Source organism: Neoarius graeffei, chromosome 5 (genome assembly GCF_027579695.1).
Source record: "Neoarius graeffei isolate fNeoGra1 chromosome 5, fNeoGra1.pri, whole genome shotgun sequence".
Lineage (NCBI taxonomy): Eukaryota > Metazoa > Chordata > Actinopteri > Siluriformes > Ariidae > Neoarius > Neoarius graeffei.
In genome coordinates this window covers 67524349-67550801 of record NC_083573.1, presented here as the reverse complement: position 1 = coordinate 67550801, position 26453 = coordinate 67524349, and the positions used below count along the sequence as shown (strand labels likewise).

General features: G+C 44.2%; 1 protein-coding gene across 2 annotated transcripts in view; it reads left to right on the top strand.

Annotated features, from left to right (window-relative positions):
* osbpl10b (oxysterol binding protein-like 10b) overlaps positions 1-26453 on the top strand; it is a 120993-nt gene that overhangs the window by 5269 nt on the left and 89271 nt on the right. Inside the window, exons 2-4 of one of the 2 annotated variants that reach the window (XM_060922277.1) lie at positions 558-733; positions 1770-1849; positions 5340-5567. In XM_060922277.1, the coding sequence (XP_060778260.1) occupies positions 558-733; positions 1770-1849; positions 5340-5567 (484 nt within the window). The remainder of the gene's footprint in view (positions 1-557; positions 734-1769; positions 1850-5339; positions 5568-26453) is intronic. The other variant, XM_060922278.1, reaches the window with a different exon arrangement.

Sequence of the window (26453 nt, the reverse complement as noted above, 5' to 3'; positions counted from 1 at the left end):
ACTACACCACCATGCCGCCCTCATTAGTGATGTATTTTTCCTATATTTTGTATAGTTATATGTTTAAGAAGCTGCTATGGCTGTATGTTGAAAGATCTAAAGCAAGTACTTGAATATACAACATAAGTCATTTAAAGGTAAGAAGCGTTACTTTGTTTACTGTTGACGCTGTGTGCAGTCATATAGATTTGACGTCAGTTGTTGAACTTGGAGGAACTCAAATTTGAGAAGCGTTCTTAAGTAGGAATTCCGAGTCGAGGTGGTGTTTTTGTTGGGTTTTCCTGGTTGGAGGTTGGGAATTGCGAGTTACCTCTCGCCAACTTCAGCATAATTTACAAACTGATCCTGTAAAGAACTTAACATGTCATGATAGTACCACATTTGTTTGGTTTCTATTCTTCCTACAACTCTCTTGCACTCGGGTTTGACTAATAACTTTCAGCTGCTTTATCTACTCTGGAATTGTATTCTGCTTAATATACATTCCTGTGGATTAAATCACTTGCCAAATTATTAGATGTATAATGAATAAATAAATCTCTTTATCCTCCCTGCAGATATTTTGTTCTGGACCCTGAGCTTGGTCAACTGCAGTACTTTCTAAATGAGCAAAGTAAGACCCAGAAACCACGGGGCTCCTTGCCTCTGATTGGCTCTTCTGTGGCCCCCAGTGATGAGTTTCCGTTCATGTTCACAGTCTATGCTGTTACTGGAGAGCTCTTTAAGCTGAGAGGTAAAATAATAAACTTCCATCTGCTTTTGAAGCTTCATTTCTGATTTCTCTTCATCACACTGTTTCCTCCTGGCTCTTGCTATATTCACTTTCCTGTTCTTAGTTCCTGCTGTCACTCATTCTCTTTCTTCTCTGCTCATTTCCTTTGAGGCTTATCTGTCTGCCATCTTCTAAGCAGCATATCCTTTAACGCCGGCTTTTACCCTTGCCTTTCCACTGGAACCTCGTTTCTCTCATTTCTACTTTTCTGGTCTCTGTCGACTAAAGCAATTCATTAGTTATCTTCTCTCCTTTTCCTGAACCTGTTGTGTCAAAGTCACTGTCATCACTGCACTCATTCACACGGACTGCATGTAAAGAGGGAAAAAAAACCCATGCTTGTATAAGGAAATTATTGTTAGACGGATTGCGAGACAAGGGCGTGAAAAATAGCCATTATCTTTAGTGTGATAGCATGATATGAAGTCCTCGCCGCAGGGGGCGGGCGCCACTCCACTCCCAGTTGATAGTGTTTTGCTGTCACAATCTTCAGGTGCTACTTTTTCATTTCACACATTTCTGCTCAGACCGCAGGCTACAGCTAACCTTCAAATTGAGTTTTAGTGTTTTGTATAAGAGTTAACAGCTCACTGTCATCATGACGCTGGAAAAGCTTTTTCTATAACTGCTTTTTAATGATATACTCTGTTCTCCTTTGCGTTCAACAATTTGTATTGTGGGTGTGCGATCCAATAGATAACATAATCATGTTTGTGTGTTCAGATTAGATTTATGGTGCACTTCCACTGTATCATGGTAATAAATAAATATTTTCTTTGCAATATTTGACTGCTTGGTTCTCGATCAGGTAAACAGCTATGGAAAAACATTAAGTGATCACTTTTTATTGTGACCACCATTAAAAGTGGTCTCTTAATTTTTTCTGTAGGTATTTACTGTATGTGTCTGATATATATATATATATATATATATATATATATATATATATATATATATATATATGAAGCACTGATGTGTGCGCTTTGTATCTGTACAGCATGTGATGCGTATGAACGGCAGCAGTGGATGACCCAGCTTCAGCTCTGTGCCCGTCGCCATTCAGAGGGCAGTGCCAAGGTAACATAGTTAATTACAGAGCACATACATATATACTCTCTGTCTCTCTCACTCACTCACTCACTCACTCACTCACTCACTCACTCACTCACTCACTCACTCACTCACTCACTCACTCACTCACACGGTCACACGGTCACTCTGTCTTTCTCTGACCCCTCTGTTTCCCTTTCCTCTGACTTCTGTTGCACTTTGGCAAACTGCCCCAGCAGTCTTGTGATTTAAAGGTTAGTCTCCCATTTTGTCTCTGCTGAATGTGGGATAATTAGCTTCATTTCTTCAGAACATTTCAGTCTCACATTCTGTGCTGCTCAAACTGGTTTTGTGAGTCTGCAGTGATGTAATAGGCAAAAATTGACTGCTGGTTGTGTCAAGAAATGACGGAATCTGGTAATCGTTTTTGCTTTGGGGTTCAGCTGATTTGTTTGTCTCTTTTTTCCCTCATCTTCAGCTTTAATTGTTTATTATCCTCTCTTCTTCATCCCTTCTATTTTATGAATTCTATTATTATTATTCAGAGTTAGAATCCCGTTATTCGCCACAGGGATTTAATGTAATTATTATTATTATTATTAGAATTAACCAAATGTACAATAGTAAGTAATACCAAAGATCAAAATAAAAAAAATACAATCTAGAGTATACAAAGCTATTGTTCATTTGGCCAAAGCTTTTTCCCTAAAAAAAGGCGGATAATTAGGGAAAGGCCAGCGGCTAACAAGATTTTGTAACCACATGTGAAGCTCAAATATTTTCACTCGATCAGGCCAGATATCGTCTTTCTAATTATCGTTTCACTTTCCCATATTACTGTCTTTTGTATTTCGTTGCAAAGTTTTTCTACTACATTTTCATCATCGAACAATTCTTTAATATCATCTTTCAGTTGTTTTATTCCTCCTCCTAAACACTCTATCATCTCAGGGATTACTTTAACTTTAACCCTTTGATGCAAAACATATGCGCACCCCTTCTAATGCACAACATGGGTCAAAAATGACCCGCATTCATTTTCCAGGTTATTTCATGCTGACTGAGTTTTTCTTTGCTCTATCTTTTGAAATCAGTTTATTTTATGATTGAATATTCCAAGTATTCTTTAAATATCTTGTTTTTAATTACCACAAATCATTAATTTAATTTTTTCTTTCCTACTTTATGAACAAAAATACTTTTTATATTACTACACATGGGTCATCCAAGTGTGATTTAAAATTAAATGTCTTAATATTATAATAATAATTTGTTTCAAGTAATTACTTTAGCAGTGAATGGGGCCAGTTATTTATTTATTAACTATGTAGTTAGCTAAGCCAACTACAATAAAATTAGCTAACTAAAGTAGAATATGTCAACAGCTCGGTAGTTAATAGTAATTACTTGTAACTTTCTGACAAGTAATCTACTCTCTCTCAGGGTAACCTAAACATAATCAATTTTTTTCTAAGGTAATGTTAGAACAATTGAAAAACATTACTTGCATGTATTAGATGGGCAAAGGGCGCTGTGCTGAGCTGTGAAATGTCTGACACAAGCACAATTCACAGTTCCCACCAAACGCTGTAGTAAATGCATGCGGGTCGGTTCTGACCCATGTGTGTAAACTTGATGTAGAATTACAAAAGCTGTGCTTGTTCATAACTTAAGAAAGGAAAAATAAAAATGATGATTTGTGCTAAACAAAAACAAGATATTTACTGCATATTTGGAAAAGTAAATGACAAAATGAATTTATTTCAAAAGTATATCATAGAAACACTCAGCCATACATGAAATAACCTGGAAAATGAATGCAGGTCATTTTTGACCCATGTTGTGCATTAGAAGGGTAGTGATACAAAAAGGGGTTTTATTCAAAAAGTAAGAAAGGAAAAAATAAAATAAGGATGTATGATGATCAAAAACAAGTTAATTGAGGAATACTTTGAATACTGAATGATGGAATTAATTTATTGCAAAGATATAGAAGATAAAAACTCAGCCGGGTCACTTTTGACCCATGTTTTGCATCAAAGGGTTAAATTGTTCTTGTCTTTCTCGTAATTCGAAACACACCTGTTGGTATTTTCCTATCTTTTTGTTTCTTCTTCTTCTTCCAGATATTATTTGCTTCAGAGTGTTTGCATTTTATTTATTAACTTTTTAAAAATCCCAGTAAGCTTTAGACCTCCAGTAAGCTAAACACTTACAGCTCAACAAACACTGATTTTATTGTAACCTCTGTCCAGTTAAACATTAATCATTCACTCTCATTTTGCCTGATTATTTAGTTACACATTATAAATCACCAAGGCCTCACTAGACAGGGTTTCTGAAGGTGCCTTTACTGTCATTATTTACATTTATTCGGCATCATGCTTACAGATTTAAAGCTTTTTTGTGTGTGTGCTAATGCAGACAGGATCAGAGTAAATACATAATCTAATTAACGTGAATCAGCTCATGAGATTACAAAGGAATCCAGAACAAGAGCTTTTCCTGCAATCTGACTGATGTTTTTTACCCTCATATCCTTGCAAGCATGTTATTTCCTACAGACTCTGGAAGGTGTGTATAAAGCCCTGCTGAGTGAGGTGTCTGAGGTGTTAGATTATCAAAGCTCCGTGGGGTGGCATTCAAGGCCCTGTGAGTGTTCGTCTGTGTGCGTGCGTGCGTGTGTGTGTCCTGTTCACAGCTGAAATATAAGCTTGCTCATGTAATGCACTGCCTATTAGACTGAGGCAGTTTTGCTCTGTCAGGTCTTATTAGAGCAACCACGCTGCCTCTAAGAAGCTGCCTGGGCTTTTCAGTGAATCTTTATTCATGCTCATTTTGTAGTTTATAGTGCAATCCTGTAAGCATCTTCACCAGTTTAGGAATAGATTAACTTGTAGAGGGAGGGCTTCACAGAGCAGTTTCCTGATTCTTTCTGCAAGAACACACAGGCAAATCTGTGCGCTTTTTTTTTTCAGAATAATCCTAGAAGTGTTTCCACCAGTTAAGCAGACTACAGTAATATATTGATTTTGGTGTGTTTGTATTGAAATAATGTGGAATTGCGGGATGAGATAAATGAGGTAAAAAATAATAATAACAATAATGTCCTTGTTTACATTGCATGGTTGTGTGCAGACAGATTAGAATTTCTGTGCCTCTGTGCATGCTGAAGAGGTTTCAGAGATGGAACTGTGCCATCTTTTCTTTTCTCAATGCTCCCTGGGGAGTGTAATACATTCCAGCACATTCTCTCTGTTCTCTCTCTCTTCTCATATTCCTGGTTCATTCGTTCCCTCCCTCTTCATACTACTCCCTCCACCCCTTTGCACTCTCCCTCCCTCTTCCCTCCTTCTTTTGCGGGTGAGGCTGCAGTAGTGGGCAGAAGATGCCCTTGTGTGTCACAGGGCAGCGGGGTGGCTGTCGGGGGCATTTGGGCATCTCTGACAGGAGACGGGGCTTGGCTGCCCATGTCCCGTCTCACTCCTGCTGCTGCTGCTGCTGCTATCTTTTTCAGGGCTGCTCTTTATCCTCGGCCTCCTCCTCCACGGGCAGCCGGACCCGCAGCTGCTCCCTCCTCCCTCATCCCGCTCCATCTTGCTCCTCCACTGCCACCCAGAGGCAAAACCTCCCGCATGGGCACGGGACCCCGAGCTCCATCATCACCATCACCCACCACAAATCACCCACGAGTGGGCACCGGGCCTGCAGCCACAATCCTGCCCGTCTGCACCACGTCAAAGAGGTAGGGTCTGCAATCTGCAATGCCAGGCTAGATATATCACACAAAAACATTTATTTGTTTATTTATTACAAACATCTTTCTTTCTTTCTTTGTACATTTTTTAAAATTTTTTGGCAATGGTTACATTTTTTTAATTTAGCGGTAGAAGTCAAAATAACTTTAAACACTAAGCACATGATTGTTTGAGGGTTGAAATGAAAGTTAAAGAAACTGAAAAAAGGTCATTTTTGTCCCTGTCACATTTCCTCCATCTCTTATACTTTGTATGAACTCATGCCTTTGCATACACGTCTGCCATCAGGAGGATCCCCAAACCTGTGAAATGGTAATTTATTTCCATAAACATATTTCTGTTACTGATAACAGAGGCAAATAAAACAAAAACAAAACAAAACATGTATACTGGTTATGTACAGTATATTGGTTAAAAATACATGTTTGGCTGGTTCAATAGGACACTGAATGCAACATGAGGTTTAGGAGCGTCTCCGCAGACTCTGTGTTGAACATTACATTTTGACGCATTATTGGTGTTGTTATGGATTATGGATTGCATGTTAGGTGTTAAGTGTTCCTTTAGCTCCTTCTTAAGATTCATGTTAGTGCAGTTTGCAGTGCGCGCTGTGCATTAACCACGTCCCCTCTGGATCTCTTCAGTCTTGGCCGGCGTGTGACTGATGCGTCAGCATCCAGAAGTGGCTGTTCAGCAGAAAGCCGATGTCATCGCATTGTTTTGACATTGTTGCAGCAATTCTTTAATGATAGTGCTTTGTTTTTATGAGAGGAGGACTTCAGGCCATGGTGAATGTACACTTATATGCCTGAACTGAGGCTGTATTAATTTATAATGTATATTGTGTTGGCAAATTAGGTTTAGTTATCAGTTATTTTTGACTTATTTTATGAATTTTAGTTAAAGGGATGGTGGCACGGTGGTGTAGTGGTTAGCGCTGTCGCCTCACAGCAAGAAGGTCTGGGTTCGAGCCCCGTGGCCGGCGAGGGCCTTTCTGTGTGGAGTTTGCATGTTCTCCCCGTGTCCGCGTGGGTTTCCTCCGGGTGCTCCGGTTTCCCCCACAGTCCAAAGACATGCAGGTTAGGTTAACTGGTGACTCTAAATTGACCGTAGGTGTGAATGTGAGTGTGAATGGTTGTCTGTGTCTATGTGTCAGCCCTGTGATGACCTGGCGACTTGTCCAGGGTGTACCCCGCCTTTCGCCCGTAGTCAGCTGGGATAGGCTCCAGCTTGCATGCGACCCTGTAGAACAGGATAAAGTGGCTACAGTAATGAGATGAGATGAGAGTTAAAGGGATCCCCCAGCGGATTTATTCTCAAACTTATTTTAAGTAAAAGTAGTCGCAGATTTCAAAAATCAAACTTTCATTTATGGAGACCAAACAGTGTGCGAGAAATATGAATTTTCTTTAAAATGTCAGATGGGCTTCCTGCGGTGGGGATGATGTCAGGTAGCAGTCGCTTGGAGCAACTCAGCTGTTTTTATTCTCTGTTTACATCATAGTTTTGCTAGTTTTACAAGTATTTTACCGATTTTATCAGTTTTTAAATAGGTATGCCTCATTGTGTTGCATATAAATGGCACAATGATGCAAAAACAAAAGCACAAGCTGTAACTAGACTGCATTTCTACAGAGAAAATGCAAAGTGTGCTTGTTCAGCTGTAGCGGAGGGTCACCGACAGAAACTGGATGAGACATGAGACCTCGCGCTGCGAAATCTTTTTATTATTATTTTTTAAATTTTTTTACATGAGCTACAGAAAGTGTGTGTGTGGCAAATTGTGTGTGGTTGTGCATTCTAAAATCTTGGTTTAAACTGGCTCAACTCGCACTGCGGTTAAATAAATTTTAATACTATTTTAATACATTTTAATTGTAAACAAGGTGTCCTGTATTTCAATTATGTATGGACACATAAGTGACACGTACAGCAATTTATTTGAAATACGCCATTTACAAAGAAGAAGATGAAGAAACCTTTATTTGTCACATGGACACTTCAAGCACAGTGAAATTCATCCTCTGCATTTAACCCATCTGAAGCAGTGAACACACACACACACACACACACACACATACACACCCAGAGCAGTGGGCAGCCACACTACAGCGCCCGGGGAGCAGTCAGGGGTTCGGTACCTTGCTCAAGGGCACTTCTGCCCAAGGCTGCCCCACGTTAACCTAACCTGCATGTCTTTGAACTGTGGGGGAAACCGGAGCACCCGGAGGAAACCCACGCAGACACGAGGAGAACATGCAAACTCCACACAGAAAGGCCCTCGCTGGCTGCTAGGTTCAAACCTGGAACCTTCTTTCTGTGAGGCGATCGTGCTAACCACTACACCACCGTGCCGCCACTCACTGGCCACTTGTTCATTCATGCAGTTAGACAATCAGCCAATCATGTGGCATCAGCGCACTCCATAAACTCATGTAGATACAGACAAGGCAATGTTTCTCTAATCTTTAGCTCTCCGGTTTCTCTGCACCTCTGCCCACTGTAACCTCAGATTCATGTTCTTGGCTGACAAAAATAAAACCCGATGTGGTCTTCTGTTGTTGTCGCCCGTCCACCTCAAGGTTCGATGTACTAAGCATTCTAAGTTGCTTTTCTGCTCACCCCGGTTGTGAAGAGTCATTATTTGGATTATTGTAGCCTTCCTGTCAGCACAAACCAGTGTGGCTATTCTCTTCTGACCTCTCTTTCATCTCTATCTCATGTTTCCACCTGCAGAACTGCTTTTCACTGAAAGTTTTTGTTTTTTGCACCATTCTGTGTAAACGCTAGAAACTGTTGTGTGTGAAAAACCCAGCGATTCACAGTTTATAAAAATACTCAAACCAGCACATCTGGCACCAACAACCATGCCACGTTCAAAATCACTGAGATAACATTTCCGTCCGAACTCACTTCTAAACCACAGCATGTCTTATTACCATTACCGACAGAAATACAGCAACAAATCACTTTATTTTTTTCTCAAATAAACTAATGCTCATGTGAACAACAATGTCAGTGGAACATTGGGGTGGGGACGATCTGTCACGTCCCATTCCACCTCGTCCTCGTGGAGTTTCCACTGCTCTGCCGTGTCGGATTACTAACCACCAACCCAGTCTCCATTCTCATCGTTTTTGTGTGTGTACTGTAGCGTGCAGTTCAGAGTTTTATTTTAAGGATGTTTACTTCTTTCATTACAAGCTCTTCTTGTTTATTCATTTGTTGGCTTTTTGGTTTCTGTCTGTTACTATTTTATGACTCATTGCATAGTTGAAGTTGTGCCAGTTGTAATTACAACACAGTTTTATGTTTTTAAAAGCATAACATGAAACAGTATGACAGTAAATAAACAGCATAATTCTGTTTAGTGTGCTTCCCCATATTGGTGTAATGAGTGTCATTACTGTACCAACACTTGGATCTTTCCTATTCATAACATCATAGTACATTATGATTTTAATAGACACTTAGCACTACAAGATTGTGCAAGATGCCGTATTTTGGCAGATATGAGTCTTGTTCTTCACAAAGCTGGAGTAGCTTGAAACATTGGACATTTGTTCCCTGAGATAGATGACTAAAATGCGTCAGAAAAAGTTGACGTGTGCATTAACCTTAGGAGTCTGTAAATAATCGCAATCTTCTCCTTTATATTGGTTGTCTTTTGACAGAACTTGAAATACACGCCAACTCTCTCCATCCTTCATAGGCTAGAAATAAATGAAGCCCACTAACCTTTACTTTATTGTTTAAAAATCGCAGTATTTTTAAGCCCATTTCATTCAGCCGGATTCAATTTTCCACAGGGCTCAACAGAGCTCCTAAAGCAATTTGTACCACGTGCAGCAAAGTGCTGACATTGAACCACTTTATTTCAAGACCTTTTAATGGCTGTCAGAAATCCAGAGTTTTAACCAGATGGAACAGAGAGTTATATAAAATTAAATAATTCTTTCAACAAGTTAGGCCAAAGGCAGCCGGAATGAAAATCGTTTAAAGCAGCCAAAGCACAAAAATGTTCACTCCAGAGGAACTGATTCGGCAGCCTTGTCTGAAAATCTGTGCTGGGTTTCAGTTAAATGCTTCAACACACTAAGCTATATGTGCCAGAAATCTTATCATATACTGTGATATATTGACAAAGGATAAGTATATAAGTGTGGCTCCAAAAACTAGGACACCTTACGTTGGTTTTCCTTAAATTTGAAATGCCTGCTCATAAAGTGCAACTTTAATTTTTTTCTTTTTTTAAGACATTGACAATACCCCGCCTTTCGCCCGTAGTCAGCTGGGATAGGCTCCAGCTTGCCTGTGACCCTGTAGAACAGGATAAAGTGGCTAGAGATAATGAGATGAGATGAAGACATTGACAATAATAAAATATAATTGTCCAGCTAGAATGGTACACTCATTGTGCCTGTTTGCTTTGGACAAAAACATGCAGGTTGTTTTATGTGCTGTTTTGTCAACATATGGAATCAGTGCGGGTGGCACGGTGGTGTAGTGGTTAGCACTGTTGCCTCACAGCAAGAAGGTCCTGGGTTCGAGGCCCGTGGCCGATAGGGACCTTTCTGTGTGGAGTTTGCATGTTCTCCCCGTGTCTGTGTGGGTTTCCTCCGGGTGCTCCGGTTTCCCCCACAGTCCAAAGACATGCAGGTTAAAGCTAATTGGTGGCTCTAAATTGACCATAGGTGTGAATGTGAGTGTGAATGGATGTTTATCTCTATGGTGGGGTTTACATTAGAGCGGATCATCAGATTAACGTTTTTAAAACGATTAGTGTGCACACAGCAACACCAATACACGATTCGCGTGCACACAGCAACACCAATACACGGATACGCTCGGCTCCGCAGGCATCCTGCGCTCCAAATCACTCTGCCCTGAACAGCGAGTGCCCTCTGGAGGGTGCGCACTCCGGCCCTGCGCAGCTCACAGAGCGCGCGAGTATAGCGCACGAGCAGTGATTCAGGACTGAGCCGCTGTGTGTGTGATCCCAGCGCATATCACTTACCACTTGCAAGTGGAAGGATGGCAAGCCTAAAGACAATCATAACTACACAATGGGCAGTATTTGCATCAGTATTTGCAGTATTTTCATACTTTTATACTCTTTAATGAAAGGTGATACAAGGCGGAAGTCCGCGCCGTTTTTCAGCAGTCGCGTCACATGACCAACGCCAGCGAATCAGGAAGGTGGATGTCACAGTGACATTGTCCAATGACGAGGCCCGCTAGAGCTCAGCACAGCGTATCCGCGTATTCTCAATGTTTACACAGCACCGGACCAGACACGATCTGGATTGAATACGTGGACCCTGGCGGATTCCCGTTTCCCGGCGTTTCCAGGTGTTTTAATGTAAACGGACAGTGCATCCGCGAAGAAAACGAGACAGATACGGTCTAATGTAAACTTGGCCTATGTGTCAGCCCTGTGATGACCTGGCAATGACTTGTCCAGGATGTACCCCACCTCTCACCCATAGTCAGCTGGGATAGGCTCAAGCTTGCCTGCGATCCTACACGGGATAAGTGGTTACAGATAATGGATGGATGGATGGATGGATGGATGGATGGATGGATGGAATCAGTGCTGATACAGAAGAATGTAATTTGTAATTGGACAAAAATAGGTTAAAAATCAAACTCATGAATCATTCAAGTGGTGGTTGAAAGCATACAAATGAGTGACAAATCAAAGGATTATTATAGTGGGGCATTTTGATGGCATGGTTTTGGTCTAGTTGTCCCCTTAGAATTAAAGGTCACCGGAAATGAATGCAAAGTTATTCTGACTGATTACCTATGATGGAATATTCTGTGTTGAAGGGAGTACTCTCTTCTAGGATGACAATATTCCCATGCACAGTGCACGAGGGCTCACTAACTAGTTTGATGAGGATAAAAATAATGTAAATCATATGTCATGGCTTTAACATTCACTAGTTCTCAACCCAATTGATCACCTATGAGAGATTTTGGATCAGTGTTAGACAGCACTGTCCAACGCCATCATCATTTAGGTCATCAACTGAAGGAATATCCTTTGGACGAATGGTGTTAATCCATCTAGTACACTTCCGAAGACTGGTAGAATACAGTGTATACCAATGAATCTGTTTTGGGTGTTTGTCATCATGTTTTTTCTTGCTTACTTATCCTTATTTCTCCATTCTCACTCTCTTGCCTTATATCATATATGTGCCTTACACTGGGGGTTTGCAAACCTTTTGTAGCCAGAGACACCATTAATGGTAAAATAAATTGTATGGACCCCGTCAGCATGGATTTATTTCACGAATTTTGAAATTTGTAAAAAATATTTTTGGAGCTTTCTGCTGAACGTTCCACCAATAGAACATGTTAGATCTGAGTTGACTTTTGTGCTTGGACCCCTAAATGTAATAACTTTGTTAATGTGCATTGTATTTTCCACCACTGTAACAAAATTTAAAAAAATTAAAAACTCACAGACTCCCTCTCTATGCTTCCCAGATCCCTGGGGTGCCTGGACCCTACTTTGAACCACTACTGTCATAATTGACTATATGCAACATTAAGCAGAACATGAACATAAACTATATGCAACATAAAGCAGAAAATGTCAGCTTTAACATTTTTATTGAGTGAACCATGTAGAAATCACAGACCTTTCCAACATAGTCACTATCAGTTCAGGGAAGCAAAAATCTCATCTCATCTCATTATCTCTAGCCGCTTTATCCTGTTCTACAGGGTTGCAGGCAAGCTGGAGCCCATCCCAGCTGACTACGGGCGAAAGGCGGGGTACACCCTGGACAAGTCGCCAGGTCATCACAGGGCTGACACATAGACACAGACAACCATTCACACTCACATTCACACCTACGGTCAATTTAGAGTCACCAGTTAACCTAACCTGCATGTCTTTGGACTGTGGGGGAAACCGGAGCACCCGGAGGAAACCTACGCGGACACGGGGAGAACATGCAAACTCCACACAGAAAGACCCTCGACGGCCACGGGGCTTGAACCCGGACCTTCTTGCTATGAGGCGACAGCACTAACCACTACACCACCGTGCCGCCCCGGAAGCAAAAATATTTAGCTAAATAAACATAATCACATATAGTTTTTTACAACCCCAATTCCAAAGAAGTTGGGACACTGCGTAAAACCTAAATAAAAACAGAATGTGAAGATTTGCAAATCACGGAAGCCCTGTTTTTCATTGAAAATGGTACAAAGACAACATATCACATGTTGAAACTGAGAATTTTTTTTTTTACTATATGCTCATTTTGAATTTGATGTCAGCAACACATTTCAGAAAAGTTGGGACATGGGCAACAGAAGACTGAAAAAGTTGTGTAATGCTAAAAAACCCTAATTTGGTTAATTGGCAACAGGTCAGTAACATGATTGGGTATAAAAAAGAGCAGCCCAGAGAGGCGGAGTCACTCAGAAGTAAAGATGAGGAGGGGTTCACCGCTCTGTGAAAGACTGCGTGGGCAAACAGTGCAACAATTTAAGAATAACATTCCTCAATGTAAAATTGCAAAGAATTTGGGGATCACATCGATACATAATATCATTAAAAGTTTCAGAGAATCTGGAGAAATCTCTGTATGCAAGAGACAAGGATGAAAACTGACATTGGATGTCTGTGATCTTCAGGCCCTCAGGCAACACTGCATTAAAAGCAGACATGTGTCTGTAATGGAAATGACTGTATGGGCTCAGGAACACTTCAGAAAACCATTGTCTGTGAAAACAGTTAATTACTGAATCCACAAATGCAAGTTAAAACCAGATATAACAATATCCAGAAACATCGCTACCTTCTTTGGGCTCGAGCTCTTTTACGATGGACTGAGGCGAAGTGGAAAATCGTCCCGAGGTCTGACGAATCAAAAGTAGAAATTATTTTTAGAAATCATGGACACTACGTCCTCTAGGCTAAAGAGGAGAGGGATCATCCGGCTTGTTATCAGTGCACAGTTCAAAAGCCGGCATCTGTGATGGTATGAGGGTGCATTAGTGCACATGACATGGGTAGCTTGTACATCTGGGAAGGCATCATTAATGCTGAATGATATATACACGTTTCAGAGCAATATGCTGCCATCCAGACAAAATCTTTTTCAAGGAAGGCCTTCCTTCTTTCAGCAGGACAATACCAAACTGCTTTCTTTAAAGATTTTTTTGGGGGGGCTTTTTTCACCTTTATTGGATAGGACAGTGTAGAGACAGGAAATGAGCGGGAGAGACATCGGGAAATGACCTCGGGTCGGAATCAAACCCGGGTCCCCGGATTTATGGTATGGCGTCTTATCCACCTGAGCCACGATGCCCCCCTGAACTGCTTTCTGAACATATCAAAACTCCATGGCTCTGCAGTAACAGAGTCTGGGTACTAAACTGGCCTGCCTGCAGTCCAGACCTGTCTCCCATTTAAAACATTTGGCGCATTATGAAGCACAAAATATGACAGAGGAGACCCGAACTGTTGAGCAACTGAAATTGTATATCAGGCAAGAATGGGACAACATTTCTCTTTCAAAACTACAGCAATTGGTCTCCTCAGTTCCCAAATGTTTACAGAGTGCTGTTAAAAGTAGAGGTGATGCAACACAGTGGTAAACATGCCCCTGTCACAACTTTTCTGAAACGTGTTGCTGACATCAAATTCAAAACGAGCATATATTTTTCAAAAAAAAAAATTTCTCAGTTTCAACATTTGACATGGTGTTTTTGTACTATTTTCAATGAAACATGGGGTTTCCATGATTTGCAAATTATTGCATTCTGTTTTTATTTACAGTTTACACAGCACAACCGACTTTTTTGGAATTGGGGTTGTACAAGTTGGTTGGCAGATGATGACTGCCTGAAGTTAACGACTCGCAGACATCACCAGATGCTCACTATGTCTTATGGTGATGTTCTGTCAGATTGCACTGAATTGTAGCCATTCAGTTCCTGTGGCTTTGACAGTGTGTGGTTCTTTACACTTCAGAAATGACTCTGCTGTTCCTGTAAGTCAAATAACACAGATGAATTGATTTTACTGGGATTAAATACCACCAGTAAAATACATAGACCACAGTTCCTTTTTTCCACACTCTTCTCATTCCATACCTATATTATTGGTTAATCTTTATCTTATCTTATTTCTAAGTCTTTGTTCCAGTATGTGTTTTTGTACTTTTTAACTCCATCACACAGACTACCTGCTGAGTTGATAAAAATTGCCAGTGTGTTTTTCAGTTGTGTGAAAAAAAAAGTGTTTATTACCAGTGAAAATGGAATATCAGGCTAACTACCGTAGTAAACCCAGTGGTCCATTCCTTTCGTCATCAAATTTTACTTAAGTTGTTTTGGTACCCAGAGCTTTGCTTGGTCTATTGTATTGGATATAGATCAGTTTTATCTGCTGTCTTTGTTGAAAATGTATAGCCTTACATGTCTTTTTGAGTCTTTTGTCTCTCATCATTATCAATTCAGCCTCAGCCGAGCCACACGCCTCTTCTTCCACTCATCATTGATGATGATGATGATGTCTCTGGTAGGTCATCCCACAACCAACTGGCTGTATAAAGGCTGTAGGCATGTAGGCTCTGCTCTGAGTATTACAGTGAGTCAAAGTGACTGACAAGTGGAACTGGGTCTGATTGGTTCTGTGATGATATTCTTCATATACAAGGTTCACAGCCTTAATATAGGCATTTGGCTTTTTGTCCCCCCCCCCCAATTGAAATGAATGCAGCTGCAAAAGGTGCGATGTGTGAAGAAAGGAAAATAAAAACACCTTAGGGCTATCTCCAACAATCAGGAGATGAGCAGCCTTTGACCTTGGTTCTCAGGAACAACTGACAGTTCAGAGCACCTGCTTGTTCGTGTGGCCCAAAATGCCCTTTATCACTCTTGAGGCTTTTGAATTATAAGCTTCTAATTGACGGTTTTGAGGAAAAACATATTACATATATGCCACTGAATATATCTGAGAAGTTTTATGCCAAAATATTCAATAAAAGTACATAAAATGTAAAGTTGAAAAGTTGTATCTTACTTGACCAAGAGGCATAGTTGGCTGGATTTCGAATTTGAACCCTCATTGAAATATTTTATGGCAGTTTCTTAACAAAACGAATATACAGTGCAGCTGATTACATATTGTTTTTCTTAATGATAATACACTCTATGAGCTTTTTCAATCTGGCTTCCGTACACAGCACAACACCGAGACAGCTCTTCTGTGCATTGTTAATGATGTCCTACAGTCTGCCAATAGTAGGTCGCTCAATATCCTCCTCCTCCATGACTTAAGTACAGCATTTGACATTGTTAGTCATGATGACCTAATTTCCTGTCTTTCCTTTATTGGTATCACTGACATCAACTATTCAGGTATCTTAAAAAAACCCCAAACAGTTTATCACATTTGGTCAAGTCCTCCACCTCTCCTGTTGTGTGTGGGGTAACTCCGGGATCAGTTCTTGGGCCCCTTCTCTTTCTAACCTACAGCTTATCCTTTGGTCAGATTATTCATAGCCATGGCCTTAACTTTCACTGCTGTGCAGATTATCTGCAGTTCTATCGCACTACAACCCCGATTCCAAAAAAGTTGGGACAAAGTACAAATTGTAAATAAAAACGGAATGCAATAATTTACAAATCTCAAAAAGTGATATTGTATTCACAATAGAACATAGACAACATATCAAATGTCGAAAGTGAGACATTTTGAAATTTCATGCCAAATATTGGCTCATTTGAAATTTCATGACAGCAACACATCTCAAAAAAGTTGGGACGGGGCAATAAGAGGCTGGAAAAGTTAAAGGTACAAAAAAGGAACAGCTGGAGGACCAAATTGCAACTCATTAGGTCAATTGGCAATAGGTCATTGTAGCCTTCCCTAGGTGTGGGTGGAGCACAGAGGACGGCAGGACAGAGATCAGGTTTGCAACTCGGTTTTATTGCCAAACTTTTCAGTCTAACCACTAAGAGTTACTGTTACAGACACACACACTCGGCGTCTGGTTCCAGGGAGAGCTTCCCTCTGCTCTCTCTCTCCCTCCTCATATAGGGCGCGGTCACTGGGAAGACACACAAACACAGGTTAATTGCTCTCAGGTGAAGTGATTCTGCCACTTACCTTCCCTGACTCCGCCCTCCTGTCACAGACCGGTGCTTGACCACGCCCCCGCTGCCACATACCCCCACCGCCCGACTCAGGCCGGGCAGCCGTCCGGCCTGCAGCCGACTCCCCCCCCCCCCTTGACGGGAGAGGAAGTCCGCCACGACCATCTGCGCCCCCGGCCTGTGGACCACCTTGAAATTAAAGGGTTGGAGCGCCAGATACCAACGGGTGATCCGCGCGTTGGCATCTTTCATGCGGTGGAGCCACTGGAGGGGCGCGTGGTCCGAACAGAGGGTGAAAGGGCGCCCCAGCAGGTAGTACCGGAGGGCGAGGACCGCCCATTTGATCGCCAGGCACTCCTTCTCAATCGTGCTGTAGCGCCCCTCACGCACTGACAGCTTCCGGCTGATGTATAGGACCGGGCGATCCTCCCCCTCCACCTGCTGGGACAAAACGGCCCCCAGCCCTCTGTCTGACGCATCTGTCTGTAACATAAAAGGGAGAGAGAAGTCAGGGGAGTGTAAAAGTGGCCCCCCACACAGTGCAGCCTTTACCTCCGAGAAAGCCCGCTGGCACTGCTCCGTCCACTGGACCGGATCTGGCGCCCCCTTTTTAGTGAGGTCAGTCAGCGGGCTGGTGACGTCTGAATAATTAGGTATAAACCTACGATAGTAGCCAGCCAGCCCCAGGAACTGTCTCACCCCCTTTTTGGTCTTGGGCCTCGGGCAGGCCGCAATCGCTGCTGTCTTATTAATTTGGGGACGCACCTGCCCGTTGCCCAAGTGGAAGCCCAGATACCGTACTTCCACCCGCCCAATCGCATACTTCTTTGGGTTGGCAGTGAGTCCCGCCCGTCTCAGCGACCTAAGGACGGCCCTCAGGTGTTACAGGTGCTGCTGCCAGTTGTTACTATAAACGATAATGTCGTCCAGGTAGGCGGCCGCATAGGTGGCGTGGGGCCGGAGGACCCTGTCCATCAGCCGCTGAAACGTAGCGGGCGCCCCAAACAGCCCAAACGGAAGTGTGACGAACTGGTGTAAGCCGAACGGTGTGGAAAAGGCCGTTTTCTCCCGGGATAATGGAGTCAAGGGGATCTGCCAATATCCCTTCGTTAAATCCAGTGTCGAGTAGAAGCGAGCCGTGCCTAGTCGATCGAGCAGCTCATCAATACGAGGCATTGGGTACGCGTCGAATTTAGACACCGCATTGACTTTCCTATAGTCCACATAGAACCGGACCGAGCCGTCGGCCTTGGGAACCAAGACCACCGGGCTGCTCCAGTCGCTGTGGGACTCCTTGACGATGCCCATTTCGAGCATGGCCTGAAGTTCTTCCCGAACCACCTTTTTTTGTGTTCGGGTAGTCTATAAGGGCGGCTACGCACTACCACCCCGGGGGTGTCTCTATGTGGTGTTCTATGAGGTTAGCACGACCGGGCAGGGGCGAGAACACATCCGAAAACTCGGCCTGCAACTGGGCGACCTCTGTGAGTTGGGTCGGGGAGAGGTGGTCTCCACAGGGGACCGGAGAGGTACGTGATGCCAAATTCCATTTTTGAACCTCCGGCCCCAGCTCCGCCTTCTCCGGAACTACCGACACCAACGCCACGGGGACCTCCTCATTCCAGAGTTTGAGCAGATTGAGGTGGTAAATCTGTAGCGCCCCCCCCGTCTGTTCGCCTCACCTCATAGTCGACATCCCCGACTCGCCGTGTGACCTCAAAGGGTCCTTGCCACTTGGCGATTAATTTGGAGCTCGACGTGGGCAAGAGTACGAGTACTTTATCTCCCGGTGTGAACTCTCTAAGGCGCGTACCCTTGTTGTACAGGTGGGCTTGCCGTTCCTGGGCCTGCCGCAAATTCTCCTGAGTTAGTTGGGTGAGCGTGTGGAGTTTTGCGTGCAGGTCCATAACGTACTGAATTTCATTCTTACTTTGTGAAGGTCCCTCCTCCCAATTTTCCCGCAGCACGTCCAGGATGCCGCGCGGCTTACGCCCATATAATAATTCGAATGGGGAGAACCCCGTGGAGGCTTGGGGGACCTCTCGCACTGAGAACAGCAAGGGTTCGAGCCACTTATCCCAATTACGTGCGTCCTCACTTACGAATTTCTTAATGATATTTTTGAGGGTGCGGTTGAACCGTTCCACTAAACCGTCCGTTTGTGGGTGATATACACTGGTGCGGATCGGCTTAATCCCCAATAACCCATACAGTTCGCGTAGTGTTCGTGACATAAACGTAGTGCCTTGATCAGTCAGAATCTCTTTCGGGATTCCAACTCGGGAGATGACGCGGAAGAGTGCCTCTGCAATACTGCGTGCTGAGATATTGCGCAGAGGCACTGCTTCCGGGTATCGCGTTGCATAGTCCACTAGAACTAATATAAAGCGGTACCCTCGTGCTGACCGATCTAATGGCCCTACGAGATCCATCCCAATTCTTTCAAACGGGGTCTCGATTAACGGTAGAGGGCGCAATGGCGCTTTTGGAATGGCCGCTGGATTTACTAACTGGCATTCGCGGCATGCCGTACACCACCTACGGACATCGCCGCGAATCCCCGGCCAATAGAATCGGGCCATTATTCGGGCTAGTGTTTTATCCTGCCCTAAGTGTCCAGCCATGGGATTAAAGTGAGCCGCCTGGAATACCAATTCCCGACGGCTCTTTGGAATCAAAAGCTGCGTGACTCGCTCTTTAGTTTGAGTGTCCTGCGTCACTCGGTATAACCTATCCTTCATAATCGCGAAGTAGGGGAAGGACGGGGTGGCGTCCTTCCCCTACTTCCCCTACTAATGGGAAATCCGCGAGGGATTCCCCGATAGAGAGAGGAGGAGCCGGTGGCTTCTCACCCTGACGCAGAGATGACGTAGACGGCTCTGCGACAGCTGCTCCCGCCAAAACGACCCCGGGACCCCCCCGTCAACTGGCAGGACCCACTCTCTACTAGGCGCGTCATTAAACCCCGAAATCCCGGCCAATCAGTCCCCAAAATTAAAGAGTGGGTAAGGTGAGGATTAACCGCCGCCTTCACTATAAATTTTTCCCCTCTGAAAATAATGTGGACCGACACCAAAGGGTAGCGGTGAACATCCCCGTGCACACACAACACCTTCACCCCTTGTGCTCCCCCCAATGCCTCGTTTTGCACCAGGCTTTGGCGAATTGAGGTCTGATTACAACCAGAATCCACCAACGCCTGATATGTAGCCCCTTGGATATTCACCGGTATGCGATACGCTCCAGCCCGATCGAGGGCAGCCTCTGGCGCGTCGGGGATCCGAACCACCGCGCCCACTTACATTGCTGTGCACTGTTGTTGAAGGTGGCCCGGTTCCCCGCAGCGCCAGCAAACCGGCCCAGGCTTCCCCTCTGCACCGGTGATCTGGGGCTCACTCACCTGAGGTGGGGGAGAGACAGACACAGAAGGGAGAAATGGGAGGGCACCGCGGGTGCGGTGGGCCGGCAGGGGTGGTGCCGGCCCCCGCCTCCGCGGTGGGGGAATGGGGCGAGGACGGGACACAGGAGGAGGGGGGAGAGAGAGAGAGAGAGAGAAGAGGAGAGAAGAGATGTCGTCATCTGCTGTCCTGCCTCCGAGACAGCCGCCAGATGATCCTCCGCCAGCTCGACTGCCTGATCCAGCGACGCCGGGCGGTGGCACTGGACCCACTCCGCGGTTCCTGCTGGTAAGCGGGCGATGAACTGTTCCAGTACCACCTGATCGACGATTCCCTTGGCGTCGCGATCTTCGGCCCTCAGCCACCGCCAGCAGGTGTCCCGGAGCTGCTGGCCGAACGCGAACGGGCTGCCGACTTCCTCCATCCGCAGCGCGCGGAAGCGCTGGCGCTGCTGCTCCGGCGTGCGCCCCACGCGCTGAAGGACAGCCCGGCGAAGGTCGGCGTAGGCCAGTCGGCACCAGGGCATCGAAGCGCCGCTCTTGTTCCTTTCGGAGTGTGACGAGCGCCTGGTGCTGGCTTTGCTGAGCCGTGGCGAGGGCGTGGACCAGGTCGGTGAACGGGGAGGATTCCATGGGGCTGCTGGGTTGGTGCTCCATGTCCTGGGTTTCGGCACCACTGTAGCCTTCCCTAGGTGTGGGTGGAGCACAGAGGACGGCAGGACAGAGATCAGGTTTGCAACTCGGTTTTATTGCCAAAATTTTCAGTCTAACCACTAAGAGTTACTGTTACAGACACACACACTCGGTGTCTGGTTCCAGGGAGAGCTTCCCTCTGCTCTCGCTCTCCCTCCTCATATAGGGCGCGGTCACTGGGAAGACACACAAACACAGGTTAATTGCTCTCAGGTGAAGTGATTCTGCCACTTACCTTCCCTGACTCCGCCCTCCTGTCACAGACCGGTGCTTGACCACGCCCCCGCTGCCACAGTCATTAACATGACTGGGTATAAAAAGAGCATCTTGGAGTGGCAGCGGCTCTCAGAAGTAAAGATGGGAAGAGGATCACCAATCCCCCTAATTCTGCGCCAACAAATAGTGGAGCAATATCAGAAAGGAGTTCGAAAGTGTAAAATTGCAAAGAGTTTGAACATATCATCATCTACAGTGCATAATATCATCAAAAGATTCAGAGAATGTGGAAGAATCTCTGTGCGTAAGAGTCAAGGCCGGAAAACCATACTGGGTGCCCATGATCTTCGGGCCCTTAGACGGCACTGCATCACATACAGGCATGCTTCTGTATTGGAAATCACAAAATTGGCTCAGGAATATTTCCAGAGAACATTATCTGTGAACACAATTCACCGTGCCATCCATCGTTGCCAGCTAAAACTCTATAGTTCAAAGAAGAAGCCGTATCTAAACATGATCCAAAAACGCAGATGTCTTCTCTGGGCCAAAGCTCATTTAAAATGGACTGTGGCAAAGTGGAAAACTGTTCTGTGGTCAGACGAATCAAAATTTGAAGTTTTTTATGGAAATCAGGGACGCCGTGTCATCCGGACTAAAGAGGAGAAGGACGACCCAAGTTGTTATCAGCGCTCAGTTCAGAAGCCTGCATCTCTGATGGTATGGGGTTGCATTAGTGCGTGTGGCATGGGCAGCTTACACATCTGGAAAGACACCATCAATGCTGAAAGGTATATCCAGGTTCTAGAGCAACATATGCTCCCATCCAGACGACGTCTCTTTCAGGGAAGACCTTGCATTTTCCAGCATGACAATGCCAAACCACCTACTGCATCAATTACAGCATCATGGTTGTGTAGAAGAAGGGTCCGGGTACTGAACTGGCCAGCCTACAGTCCAGATCTTTCACCCATAGAAAACATTTGGCGCATCATAAAACGGAAGATACGACAAAAAAGACCTAAGAAAGTTGAGCAACTAGAATCCTACATTAGACAAAAATGGGTTAACGTTCCTATCCCTTAACTTGAGCAACTTGTCTCCTCAGTCCCCAGACGTTTACAGACTGTTGTAAAGAGAAAAGGGGATGTCTCACAGTGGTAAACATGGCCTTGTCCCAACTTTTTTGAGATGTGTTGTTGTCATGAAATTTAAAATCACCTAATTTTTCTCTTTAAATGATACATTTTCTCAGTTTAAACATTTGATATGTCATCTATGTTCTATTCTGAATAAAATATGGAATTTTGAAACTTCCACATCATTGCATTCCATTTTTATTTACAATTTGTACTTTGTCCCAACTTTTTTGGAATCGGGGTTGTACATACTCCCCGCCTAGTTCACTAACTGATTGTATCTCCGATTTAAAGCTTTGGATGCAGTATAACTTTCTTGAGTTAAACACAGATAAAACTGAAGTTTTACTGGTCGCCCCCCGAATCCCTACTATCTAAATCCTCTGATTTTTCTGTTAGTATTGATGGTGTGCTTTTTAAGCCTGCTCTCATCATGTGAAATCTTGGTGTAGTATTTGACCTATCACTTCATTACGATCTACATGTCAAGTCCCTCACAAAAGTTTCATCTGGTCAGCATGGTGGTGTAGTGGTTAGCACTGTCACCTCACAGAAAGAAGGTTCTGGGTTTGAGCCCAGTGGCCTTTCTGTGTGGAGTTTGCTTGTTCTCCCCGTGTCTGCGGGGGTTTCCTCCAGGTGCTCCGGTTTCCCCCACAGTTCACAGACATGTAGTTAGGTTAACATGGGGCAGCCATTGCCTGAGGTTGGGCTGAAATGCCCTTGAGCAAGGCACCTAATCCCCAGTTGCTCCCTGGGTGCTGTAGTGTAGCTGCCCACTGCTCTGGGTATGTGTGTGTGCTCATTGCTCACTTGTGTGTGCATGTGTGTGTTCACTGCTTCAGATGGGTTAAATGCAGAGAACAAATTTCACTGTGTGCTTAAGTCTGTGCTTTAGTTTATGCATGACAAAGAAAGGCTTCTTCTTCTTCATCTCTGTATCATTGTTCATCTTCGCCTGTCCTAACTAGTAATGATGTGCCAACTCTGGTCCATGCTTTTATTATGCATCATATTGATTACTGCAATTTCCTCTTTATAAGCCTCACTGCATAATTATTACCAAAGGTAGAGTATATTCCGAACACTGCAGCCAGAGTTCTCACCCATACCAAGCATTCTGCTCACATCACCCTCATCCTCTCTCAGCTACACTGGCTACTGGTTCTGCCCTGTATTAAGTTCAAAATCTTGCTTCTCACCTCCAATGCCCTGCATAGCCTTACTTCACTCTAACTCGGTGAGCTCTTGACCTCAAACCAGAAAAAGTTGGGATGCTGTGTTGAAATTGAAGTTAAAACTGAAAACAAGGATTTGTAAATAATCTTTGACCTGTATTGGACTCAAAACAATACAACAGCACATTATTTGATGTTTAACCTCATGATTTTTTTTTCAAAATAAACACTTATTTCAACATTGATTCTTGCAACACATTTCACAAAAAGTTGTGAAGGTAAAGCATTTACCACATTGTAATGTTGCCATTCCTTCTTACAACATTCGAAAGATGTTTAGGGACTGAAGACACCAAGTGATGAAGTGTTTCAGGTGTTATTTTGTCCCATTCTTCCTGCAAACAGGTCTTAAGGTGTGCAACAGTACAGGGGTCATTGTTTTAATGTTTCATTTCAAAATTCACCACACATTCTCTATTGGGGACAGAGGGGACAGGCATCCTCTTCTTCCACAGCCATGCCTTTGTAATGTGTGCAGAAGGTTTACAGTCATTTCACACAAAAATCTTTTAGCACAAATTTAAAGTCATTTCGCACAAATGTGGTTTTCTATTGTCTTGTTGAAATATCTCTGGAAAAGATGTCATCCTGAAGGCAGCATATATTGCTCCAAAATCTCAGTGTACTTTTCTGCATTAATGCTGCCATCACAGAAGTGTAAGTTACCTTTGCCAAGGGCACTGACACAACCCCATACCATGACGGACCCTGGCTTTTGTAATTGTTACTGGTAACAGTCTGGATGGTCCTTTCCGTCTTTAGTCCAGAGCACATGGCATCCATTTCTTACAAAATAGACCTCGAATACTGATTCATCTGACTCTAATACACGTTTCCACTGTGTGATGGTCCATCCCAGATATCTCTGAGCCCAGAGAAGTCAATGACGCTTCTGGACACAGCTAACATAAAGCTTCCTTTTTGTATAGTAAAGTTTTAACTGGCATTTGTGGATGTAACTCTGTATCGTAGTGCTTGACAAAGGTTTGCCAAAGTAATCCTGAACCCATGTGGTTATATCAGCTGTAGATGAATGATGGTTCTTGATGCAGTGCTGTCTGAGGGATTGGAGATCACGGATATTCAGCTTAGGCTTGCACCCTGAACCTATGCACCAAAATTCCTCCAGATTCCTTGAGTTGTTTAATAATATGATGCACCATAGAGGGTGAAATATCCAAATCCCTTCCTATGTTTCTTTGAGGAACATTATTTTTAAACATTTCAATAATTTTCTCATCTTTGCTCCTCAAAGACTAGGCCTTTCCTAAATACTGATTTTGTACCAAATCATGATTACAATCACCTGTTGACATCACCTGTTTCAAATCACATCATTATTTAGTTGTTTTACCTCATTACGAACCCTAAATTGCCCCCATCCCAACTTTTTTTTGGAATGTGTTGCATACAGGAATGGTTGTATATTAACAAATGAAATGAAGTTGACCAGACAAAACATGAAATATCTTGGATTCATTCTGTCTGCAATGAAATAAAAGTTAAAGTAAATTTAGAAATCGCTGCGGGCGGCATGGTGGTGTAGTGGTTAGCGCTGTCGCCTCACAGCAAGAAGGTCCTGGGTTCGAGCCCCATGGCCGGCGAGGGCCTTTCTGTGTGGAGTTTGCATGTTGTCCACGTGGGTTTCCTCCGGGTGCTCCGGTTTCCCCCACAGTCCAAAGACAGGCAGGTTAGGTTAACTGGTGACTCTAAATTGACCGTGAGTGTGAATGGTTGTCTATTGCCGCTTTTCCACTACAAACGCGGCTGAGCCGTGCCGTGCCGAGTCGGGCTGAGCGGGGCTGTTGGAGTTGCATTTCGACTACAACCGCGCTGAACCGTGCTGGCTGGAAGTGGGTGGACACATTGGGTGGAGTTAGCGAAAGTGGGTGGACGTCACGTGATGTCGTTAAGCAGCGCAAACAGTGACATCAGTGACAGTGGCGGAACAAGTCAGAGCCGGGGCGGGGCAAATGACCGGGCCCTTTATTAAAGCTTATCATAACATCATTTTAGGCTACAAAATGTCCGCAACTGCGGTGTTTACCAATTTCAACACTACCGGGTGCAACTATGTTATTTAGTACATCAAGTCCTTCAAACGAACATGTAACTCAGAAACAAAAAACATTAGGATACTGTACATGGCTCATAATAAAACATCAATAGCCTATACTGCGCACATTATTTGAAGGGCATACGAATGAGCGCTCAGAGGTTGCAACGGTGACAGGAAGAGTCAGAAATAAAAGGAGGGCGGTGCAAACCTCACTGAATGCACTGTGTTTACCAATTTCAACACTCCGGGGTGCAACTATGTTATTTTGTACATTAAGTCCTTCAAACGAACATGTAACTCAGAAACAAAAAAACATTAGGCGACATACTGTACATGGCTCATAATAAAACATCAATAGCCTACTGCGCGCATTATTTGAAGGGCATACGACGAGCCTTGCGCTCCGCGAACTCGTGCACGATGCTCTGTATGTCACTGATTCAGTGATCTTTTAAGCGGTAGTCTCACGACCCGGAGAGTAAACAATAAACATGGAGGACATGGAGTCGTTAGTGTTGCTGGTCTTGGTGCTGTGGCTTGTTGTCACCGACAACGCGGACAGATACTGGCAAGAGCGTATAGATGAGGCGAGGCGCATAAGGCTTCAGAAATTCTCGTAATTCGTAATTCTTCTTCTTCCGGGTTTACGGTGTTTACAGATCCCAGCGCGCTCGCGGGGCGTGTGTGGGCGTGTGAGGACACTCCTCCTCACCAATCAGTGCACAGGGGAGTGTCTGCTCACGCCCCCAACCTCACTCGGCACGGCTTGGCTCGCTTCAGCCCCACTCCAAAACGGTGCGAGTTTTAGGGGCTAAGCAGGGCTGAAACGAGCTGAGTCGTGCTGGTTTTTGGTAGTCGAAACGCGAGCCGTGTCGGGCTGAAGCGAGCTGAAGCGAGCTGAAGTGAGCTGAAAAAGGGTAGTGGAAAAGGGCCATATGTGTCAGCCCTGTGATGACCTGGTGACTTGTCCAGGGTGTACCCCGCCTTTTGCCCGTAGTCAGCTG